The sequence below is a fragment of the Pteropus alecto genome, unplaced genomic scaffold, assembly GCF_000325575.1.
Source record: "Pteropus alecto unplaced genomic scaffold, ASM32557v1 scaffold94, whole genome shotgun sequence".
NCBI lineage: Eukaryota > Metazoa > Chordata > Mammalia > Chiroptera > Pteropodidae > Pteropus > Pteropus alecto.
In genome coordinates, this window is record NW_006437736.1 from 5,813,563 (window position 1) to 5,824,523 (window position 10,961).

A 10,961-nucleotide genomic window follows, 5' to 3' on the forward strand; every position below is an offset into this window, starting at 1 on the left:
TGGCTACTGAAGGACAAAGGCTCATCGGGAAGAGCTTGGAGCCCATGTGACTTCAAGCCAACCAGAGAAGCTCTATTTTTTAAATCTATATTATATATTATAGTTTCAATGAAAAGTAGCCTTTTATAAAAGAGTTCTGCTGTTTAAAAAATATCTATTTTGTTTATGTCTATTTTTTAAAAGAAAAATGAGGTTCTAAATTATAACTAGTTGCTTCCTAAAACATTACTTTTAAGGCAAAGTCCCTATATAAGTAAATACTTAATTAAATTCTATTTAAACAATACTCCTAATTCTGGTCCACTGTTGCACAAATAAGGTAACTTGATGATGATAGTAACAGCTAACCATTCAGAAGTGTTCTCTATGGGCCAGGCACTGTTTGAATCATTTTATATATATTAATCCATTTAATCCTTATGACAACCTTGTGAAATAGATTTTATTATCATCTGCATTTTATGTTTGAGGAAATAGGGGTACAGACAGATTTAAGTTTCCTTGCCCCAGGTCATAGAGGAAAAGTAGCAAAGCTGAGACTTGAATTCGGGTAATCTGGTCACAGAGTCTATAGTTTAACCATAATTCCATCCAAAGTATAATCACTGAGTGCACATACTGAGTACATACCTGAGTACATATCAAGGACTACCAAAAACATGCAAAAAGAAACAGTGAGTTACGTGTGTCAAACCTGCTGACAGAGTGCAGATCAGTCTGATGACACTCTGTTTTAAACTTAATACATATTTTGTGCAAGGCATTCTAAGGAACATAAGTATAAGAGGCAGCATTAGAAAATGGCACATTAGATATTTTAGCTTCCATAGGCATGTTATTTTAGCTTCAGTAAGCATAATCAAACATCGTTAAATTCAGTAATATATTTCCAAGAAACTAGTAGCATCGCTCTTCTTTGTGTGTTATCTTTCTTAAGTTAGTTAAAAAAAAAAAGTAAAAACAAAAACCAAAAAAACCCATACTTGTTTCCTATAACGCTGGCTGTGTGAAGGCTTCGTGGAAGTGGCACTGTCCCTTTAGTTTCTGGTTTTGACCATGACATAGTTTCTAAAAGCAAAAAATAAGCATATTAGCAACTTGATCTAACAATAGCAAAGTACCTCGACTTGCAGAATTTAGAAAAAAAAATAAAATCAAAAAGGACTTATTAAAACGAAGCAAAAATATTTCAAACCACTATTAGAATTTCATCTTAAACATTTCCAGCTGACATCAACTGCCATTCACAGAAATCTATTTACACTTGAATGTTAGTGCTTGTAATAATGAAGTATATTTAGGGTGCCACCATTTTGAATTGAGACCAGATTAGGGATTTTAACATTTTAAGTAAGTGTACATTGTGCAGAAGATGGTCAAAAGTGAAAGGTATATCTATTCTCCAATTATTCATTCCTAGGATCTCTTCAAAAAGAGCTACCCACGGATTTTTCACTGACCAGCAATAACCTTACTAATGCTGCCTTTCCTGTAGGTAGAGTAACCATATAAATTTGATCATCCGTAGCTGAGCTACTTTACAGAGAGAACAAGGGTACTACTGATAATTACATGGTATGATAAGATGAACCAGGACCATTCCAGGCAAACCAGGACATACGGTGACCCTACTTATAGGGAGCACAGGAGAGTTACTGTCATATATCAAACATTCATTTGTTTAATCTCATTGATCAGAAACCATTCACATCACAACCCACTCGCCCTGTGGATGGCTACAAGCACTAGATATAAATATAAGTGCAACTCAATAAATACTGTACTCAAAAATATTTTTAAAGCTATTTTTTATTTGCCTTTATCAATCATAACCAATTTCTGAGCCTGAATTGAGCTAAGCTTACCTAAGTCAAGTTGCCACAGGTCATCCAGGCGAGCACCACACATTCCACCGAAGACATACATTTTAGGACTCCCAGAATCTTTTTTGCAATATATAACAGCTGTGTGGGATTCTCTTGGAGAAGGCACAATCCCTTTAGTCACTGGAATGCTCCAACCCACAACACCAGAACCATGCTGCAGCTCCAACTCATAAAAATCATTTAAATATCTAGGATATCATGAAAGAAATTAAAACATTAACATATAGATACCTTTTATTTGCTTTTTGTTTCTATCTATAAAGATAATGTATGCTTATTGTGAAAAATTCATATAGTACCAAAGGGCATTAGGAGGGCAGAAACCCGTATTTATCAACACATATTTATCAAACATTGCTGTGTACCAGGCACTCTTCTGGGGATAAGTAGTGAACAGAAGAGATCTAAAAAATTTCTGCCATCATTTAGCCAACACTCTTGTCCATGACAACAACTCTAATTGTTTCAAAATATAGCTGCAAATTCTCTGTCACTATGCCCACCAGGAGGTAAGGGTCTACGTCCTCTCCTTGTGGGGAGGCTTGTGACTGCTTCGACCAACAGAGTATGATAAAATGATACTATGTGACCCTCTGAGGCTCAGTTACAGAAGGTGAATGCAGCTTTACTACAGAACGCCTGCTCTTGGAATCCTGAATCACAACATAAGGCCAACTATCACAAAACCACCATCTGGAGAGGCCATATGTAAACACACAGGATGACAGTACTAGCTGAGTGCATCCTTGAGCCATTTCAGCTGAGGCATCAGACATAGAAGTGACCATTCACGCCTTCCCATCTGAGTGCATAGTTATCACTGCTATGCCCTATATGAATTCCTAAAGCACAGAATCCATGAGCATAATAAAGTGGTTGTTACCTTGCATCACTAACTTTTGGGGCAGTTTACTACATGGTACAAGATAACCAGAAAAAAATCACTATTGACAATAATTCGTAAGATCTCTCTATGAATACCTACATATGTAAAAATGAGGCATACGACAAATGTTGCTTTGCAAGTTTTCCTTTTTTTAAAATTTTCACTCTATAATGTTGTCTACATAGCTGTCTACATAACAATGTTGTCTACATAGCTGTCTACATAACAATGTTGTCTACATAACAATGTCTACATAGCTTTTTTTTTTTACTCTAGAAACTGACATGGATGTTTTGAATGTTTTGAGCAAAATGACTTTTATAGAAACCTATTTCCTATCAAATTATCAAGTATGAGAGCAAAATTAAAACAGTTGAGGATATATAAAACTTTAAAGTTTAGCCATTTAATTGTTTTAGGGAAAAATGATTCTAAAAATATTTTTAAAAAGTGATTCTAGATGTGAATCAGGAAAAATTAAAAGAAATCCAAGAAAGAATACATTGAATAAGAGAAATAATAGTGCAAAGAAACCAGTAATTTATGATTCCATTTAAATTGATGTTGAGAACTGTGGTTGTTGAGATCTAAATAATCACTAAGAAAGACTAAAAAATTAATTTCTTAACATTATTGTAATCTGGAACAAGGTTCATGATTATATAGAACATATGGAAAAAGAAAGTAAGCAAAAAAGCCTAAAGATAAAAGTAGAAATCTATTCCTAAATGTTTGGTAATTTCTGAGCAACTAAGGGAAGCACAGAATTAGCACATATAACTTTCAAATCACTATAAGTAAAGAAAGAATTTAAAAAAAACAAAAATCAAGAAAAAGTAAAGAAAAAGAAAAAGAAAGCACAGTTTATGAAAAGCAGTTAATAAGATGACCAGGAAAAAATAACACTATAAATAGTATCAAAAGAAAAAAGACAAACTGTGAAAATGAATTTGGTACACATCACAGAAAAAGATCGAATTTTCTTAAAGAACTCCTACCAAATCAAGATAATGACAATCACACAAGACATAGATAAAAAAGATATAAACTGACATTTCACAGAATAGGAAATAAAAATTACATAAATGTGTATACATATACACACTAACACGGATATACAAACATACATACATATACGAACACAATATTCACCCTCATCACAATTTAAAATATCTAGCAAAGGCAGGAAAAGCGGGGCAGGGTAGGGGAGGGCAACAAGTAAAGTAGATAGAAGACATAAAATACAAGGGCAGGGAACAACTTCCCTATTATAAAACAAAGTCTCTTGGGATGGAGAACTTCCTACAGCCTCAGAACACAGCCGAGGGGTAACATAATCCTGATACTCAAATCAGATTAGAACAGCACCCTACTCCCCCAAATAAAGACAATAAAGGCAAATTCATTAATGACTATAGATAGTAAAAATAAATGTTGGCAAAGTGAATTCAGCAAAATATGAAAAGAATACTGTAACACAATAAAGTAAGGTTTAACTAAGAATATGGCCAAAGCCATAATCAAAGGAAAGTATATAGCATTTATTATGAAACAATACTGAAAATAAATGAATAAGAATTCAAATTAGAGAACTTAACTGCAGAACTTAATAACATAGTCACAAAATAAAAAAAAAAGAAACAGTAAGTTCTTTATATACCTGAAGTGAATGAGAACTACCTCAACATTCATTTTTTTGTTGTTGTTAAAAAAGAGGAAAAAACTAGTTAGCAAACTAGAATTTTAGAAAACTTGCTTAATCTGATCAAAGACATACTAAAAACCTAGAGCGAACATCACAATTAATGACAGAAAGGTAATTATATTAACGAAACAAAATAGAGTCTAAAAGAAGAGGTGACAAACTTTTTTTGTAAAGGGCCAGATAATAAATATTTTAGGCTTTGCAGGTCAAAAAGTCTGTCACAACTACTGAGCTCTGCTCTTTTAATAGAAAGCAGCCTGGGACAATATGTAAATAAATGGGTATGGCTGTGTTCCAATAAAACTTTATTAACAAAAACAGGCAGCAGGCCATATTTGACCTACAGAGAATATTTTGTAACCCCTGGTCTACAAAGCCTAGAAAAAGGCACATTTATAGGAGGATATAGATATGACACAGATGGGAATGCACATTAACAGGGGAAAAAAATGGCTTATTTAATAAAGGGTGGTGGGAGAATTGGTAATCTATTAAAAAGAAAAAGCCTCACAGTAGTCACAAAAATACATTCCAGGTGAATTGATGTTTCAAACGAAAACCAAATCTGTGAATGTACTGGAAAAAAATATAGAAAAATTATTTTTATAATATTGAGGTAGGAAAGTTTTCCTAAGCAAGATCCAAAACCAGAAAGCCACAAGAGAAAAAACTGTCAAATTTGATAGACCAAAAATGAAAACTCTTTAAAAAAAAAGTCAAATAGAAGACTTGGAAAAAATATTGGGAACATTAAACAAAAACTATAAAGAACTCCTAAGAATCAGTAATAAAAACTGAAATAAAAAAAAATACAATTAAAAATAATAAATGACTTCAGTAAAGTCAGAATATAAGATCAATATACACAGACCAACTGTATTTCTATATACTAGTAATGAACAATTCAAAAATGAAATTAAGAAACCAAATCTATTCAAAATGTCATCAAAAAGAATAAAAAATTATAAATAAATTTAACAAAGTAAAGCAAGACTCGTACATTGAAAATCTCAAAATACTGCTCAGAGAAATTAAAGAAGACCTAAATAAATGAAGAGACATTCCATGTTCATGGATTGGAAGTCAATATTAGTAAGATAGCAATTCTCCACATTGATCTATATATTCAATACAATCCCTATCAAAATCCCAGCAGAATTTTTTGCAGAAATTGGTAAGTTGATTCTAAAATTTAAAAATGCAAAGCACCCACAACAGCCAAAACATTCTTGAAAAAGAATAATAAAATTTGAGAATTTACATAGTCTGAATTCAAAACTTACTATAAAGCTAAAGTATGGTATTGGCATAAGGCTAGACATATAAATCAATGGAACAGAACTGAGTCTAGAAATAAACCCTTACACTTAGAGTCAATTGATTTTCAATCAAGATGCTAAGTCTAGTTTTTTCAACAAATGGTGTTAGGACAACTGGATATCCACATGTAAAAAGGTGAATTTAAACACTTTACCCCAGGCATAAAAATTAACTCAAAATAAATCGCAGGTATAAATATAAGAGCTAACACTATAAAACTTTTAAAAGAAAATAGAGGAACAAATCTTTATAATCTTGAAATAGGAAGAGTTCTTAAATATTAAAAGCATGATCCATCAAAGAAAAAATTGATAAACTAGACTTATCAAAATTAAAAACTTTGAGCTTCAAAAAATACCATTAAGAAAATGAAAAGACAAGCTACAGACTGGAAGAAAATATTTGCAAATCACATTTCTGATTAAAAAAAAAACAAACAAATTTGTATCCAGGATACAATTCAATAAGAATACAAAAAAAAAAAAAAAAAAATCAATGAAGATTTGAATAGAAATTTCACCAAAGAAATATACAAATGGCTAAAAAGCTCATGAAAAGATGTTCAATATCACTGGCCATTAGGGAAATGCAAATTAAAACCATAATGAGGTACTACCTTATATCCACTATGTTGACTATACGATAAAAAGGCAGACAATAACAAGTGTTAGCAAGGATGTGGAGGAATTAGAACCTTTCTACATTGCTGGCGGGAATGTAAAATAGTATAGCCACTTTGGAAAATAGTTTGGTAGTTCTTACGAAGCTAAATATAAATCTACCACATGACCCGGCAATTCTACTGCTAGGGTTCTGACCAAGAAAAAGAAATATGTGTCCATACAAAGACCTGTATGCAAATATTTAATAGTAGCATTATTCATAAAATTCAAAAACTGGAAACAATCCAATTGTCCATCAACTGATGAATGGATAAACAAAATGTGATCTATCCATACAATGGAGTACTATTTGGCAATAAAAAGGAAGAAATATTTGATACACGTTACAAGATGGTTGAACCTCAAAAACATTACGCTAAGTGAAAGAAGATAAATGCAGAAAATCACATTTATACAAAATGTCTATAAAAGGCTAATCTATGGAGATGGAAAGTAGATTAGTGGTTGCCTGGGGATCAGGATGGGAATGGGACTGACAGCAAATGGATAAGAAGTTTCTTTTTGGAGTGATGGAAATCTTCTAAAACTAGATCGTAGTGATGGTTACTCAATACTGTAAATTTACTAAAAATCATTGAATTGTACATATAAAAGGGTTAAATTTTATGGTATATAAGTTATACTTCAATTTTTTAAAGAAGAAAAATGAAGATGGATATGAACTATTTCAAAAAAGGAATTGCAAATGTCCAATAAGCAGTTAATCAAGCTCATTCCATTTTTTTCTGCAACTTTTCAAAAATTTTATTACTAGTTTCAAGTATATACTACATTGGTTAGACATTTAGTTTATGAAACAATCCCTCTGCTTGCTAAGCTCATTCCCAGTTTTAAAAAAATCAAAGTAAATCCATGAAATGTATTCACATATTAGCTTGGCATAAACCAAGAGTGAGACAATTCAGTATTGGCAAGGGTATAGGCACTCTCGTACACTGTTATTAGGAGCAAAAATGGTTCCTTCTCTTTGGAGGTTGATTCAGGAGTATCTAACAAACTTAAATGTAAATACCTTTTGACATCCTCTGCAATTCCACTTGTAAGTATCAATCTTACAAAAATATTTATACATGTGCAAAGACTGCAGTAACAACAAAAAAGTAAATATTTAAATGTCCATCACTAGGGGAATGGTTAAATAATTTGCATAATTCAGACTACTTTTCAGCCTTACAAATTTAGGTCAATCTATATTGTACTGCCATACCATAATATATATCATTAAAGGAAAACAAAAACAAACAAGAAAACAACTAAAGTTGCAAAGCAAAACAAAAGATCTCCCTTCCATAAATGAAAATACAAGTCTGTGTAGGATCAGATCAATGTTCTCAACTCTCCTCTCCCAGTAAGCAGAACATACATCCCTGATCACTGACTGAGGGCCGGCCTTATGGCTTGCTTTGACCAATGGAATGCGAACAGAAATCAATGTACTAGCTTTAATCAAAGGCTTTAAAAAGCATTGCATGTATCTATTTGCACCCTCAAGTAGCATAAACTTGAGAAGCTTGCCTGCTATATATAATAACCTAATGAAAGCTGACTAATACAATGTGTTACATGAAAAAGGTCCCAAAAGATACACACCCAGTTGAATTATGTGTGCTCACCTATGTTAGGGGGCAGCGATGCTGTAAGAAAGAACTTTATGTACTTTGTAATTTCTTCAATTTTTCTAGTTTCTAAATTTTCCATATTTTAGTATATGTTATTTTTTTAAGTTTGAAAAAAAAAAACCAAGACTCTAACATTAACCTAATGTAGGTAAAAAGACATATTATCATGGTCATAATAACTACTGTACTATATGCTTTAAAAATTATGCCAATGATCTTATTTAATCATTACAGTGACACTGAAAGGCATTTAATCACTCCCATTTCATGGTGAAGGAAAATGGGCTTCGATTATTTCTACTAAAGGAAATACATAGTAAGCAGTGAATCAGAAAACAGCCTTTTGAACTCTGAATCTCCAAATCTCGAGTGCTATAATGACAATGCGATCAAAACTCTATGCGAAAAGAAAAGAGGTCATGAATAATTCTGTCTGGAACAACTAGGGGAGGATTGGTTCAAAAAGCATTTGCTTGTGTGAACTACTCTAATAGCTTCTTGCACAAAAAATGGAAAAGATGGCCTTCATGTAATAGGTTTTGTCTCCAAATTCCCAGAGAAAACTTAATTCAAAAATAAAAAACAATTCTTTTCATTATCACTTATGACAACTAAAATACATTATGGTTCAAAAGATACAAATATATTGCAATGAGCAGTTATATTAATATCGATTCAATAAGGATTTCCTATTAGAAAAGGCATAGTTTTGAAAACGGATATACTCCAGGGACTAAGGAAAACACAAATGCACACAAATTTGTTCATTGTTAAATTTAAATGCAAAAGGCTAAACTTTATCTCTTTTAATAAATAATGACAGAATAAATTAAATATTCTTAATCTAAATCATAAAATAAGCATTTGGTCTGAAAAAGAGTGGGCATACCTGGGAACATTGTTGTTTGAATCTTCACTTTCATTTGCCAGGCCACCAAACAAATAGCATTTGTTACCATATAAAGAAAAGCTATGTCCAAGCCTAGGACAAGGAGGTAAACCAGAAGAAGGGGGATGGGGTTTCACTTTTTTCCATAACCAACGACTTGCCTAAAAAAGAGCATAAATACAGACAAAATCAGGAAAGCATTCCTATATTGTTAATAGTGCAACATCATATGATACTTTTAAATCTGAATCCAATCAGAAGGCTCCAGTAAGTTACTTTTGGGACAAATGACATGTAAGCAGGTAACTTCTAAAATTAAAATAAATGTTCCAATAGAACTTCAGCCTAGTCTTCTATATTCACAACTTCCCACAATGGCAAACTAAGCTTATAATATTAAACACTAACAGTCCTAAAATACCTTCCAAATGAAAAATTAAATATTATATATTGCTTTAAGATTAAATGTAATGTATGTATTCTTACTTTCTGAAATCAGGTTATCCATGAACGGTATATATTTTATCCTTTAAATAAGCATAAAGGTCATTTAACAAACCAAACTCTAAAACTTATTTTCTGGCCATGGATGCTTTATCTAAAATTATTTGTGAAATGAGTAGCTTGTAAATAGGTATAATCCACCTATCTCTGCCAATTACCAGATGCCCTCATGATCACAGCCTTTGAAACATATATACAGTTTACGAATAAAAGTCAGTTAGGGTTGTCACAGAGGGCTCTGAGTCTGATTTAGTAGAGAGTCATATTTAGAAAGGATACGGGAAACTGTTACCTACCCTTCTTTTGTATGTCTTGCCAGAAATAAAACAAAAAAGATTATTAGCATGAGGTAACAATTTATATAACTAAGGCAGAGGTAACAATTAGCAGGAGGTAACAATTTCTGTAACTAAGGCAGAGGTTTTCAAAGTATTGTCTGGGGACCATCAGCAGCAGGTGGGAACTTTGTAGGAATGCAAATACTGAGGCCCTACCACAGACCACATTGATTCAGAAACTCTGGAGGCAGAGCCCAGCGATGTTTTCACCAACCTTCTAGGTGCTTCCAATTGCAGACTAACTTTGAAAATACAAAAGCCTAAACATATAACATGTACAACTGATGCTAAGTAATAGATATCTTAACGTTACAAATGTTGCATTGGGTATTGGAAAAACATTAGAAACTTTGCCTTTTAATGAAGTGGAAACAATTTCTTGGGAGCTATAAAAGGTGAAGCTCACACTTTTAAGTATGTTAACGAAATATTTTTGAAGAATTATGAGCAATATCATTATTAAAGCTTTGGATTGAAATAATAAATTTGAAGTACACTTACTTGTAACTCATATAACTCATTACTGTATCTTCCATATTCAACCATTCCCCCAAATACTAATATTCTGGTACCATCGCAGACAAATCCATGGGCAGCACAGCCTGGAGGGATGTCTCCTCTAACAGCTGGTAGGAACCACTGATTTGTAACTAGTTGCCAAAATAAAATTAAAAGCATTATAATAAAGTTATCACAAACTATCAGTATGTACTTTAAATGTATCATCTATATTAGTGGTTCTTAATTGGGGATGATTTGCCCAGGGGCAAACTAAAATTTTTTAGTTGTCATAACTGGAAGCAGGGAGATGCTACTGGCAACTAGCAAGTAGAGGCTAGGGATGCTGCCAAACATCTTACAATGTATAGTGCAGCCCACTATCACAAAGAATTCTCTGGTTCAAATGTCCACAGTGCCGCTGTTGAAAAACCCTGATGTAAAGTATTTAATTACTTGATGAATATTATCATCTCCATTTTACAAGTGAAAAATCTGACACTTAGCTTTAATAACTTTCGTGTTGACCCTGGGCAACTAACTGGCAGAGCAAAATTCAAACCAGGTCTAACTTATTCGAAAGCTAAGGTTTTACAGTATATCGAACGGTCAAATAACTTTTTAACTTTATAC

At 32.6% G+C, this 10,961-nt stretch overlaps 1 protein-coding gene across 1 annotated transcript in view; it reads right to left on the reverse strand.

Annotated features, from left to right (window-relative positions):
- Positions 1–10,523, reverse strand: part of HCFC2 (host cell factor C2) — a 32,940-nt gene extending 22,417 nt beyond the window's left edge. The window contains exons 1-4 of the mRNA XM_006914530.2: positions 10,332–10,523; positions 8,989–9,149; positions 1,866–2,074; positions 984–1,068 (exon numbers count right to left, since the gene is read on the reverse strand). Coding sequence (XP_006914592.2) covers positions 984–1,068; positions 1,866–2,074; positions 8,989–9,149; positions 10,332–10,508 — 632 coding nt within the window. The 5' untranslated portion in view covers positions 10,509–10,523. The remainder of the gene's footprint in view (positions 1–983; positions 1,069–1,865; positions 2,075–8,988; positions 9,150–10,331) is intronic.
- Positions 10,524–10,961: the final 438 nt, after the last annotated feature.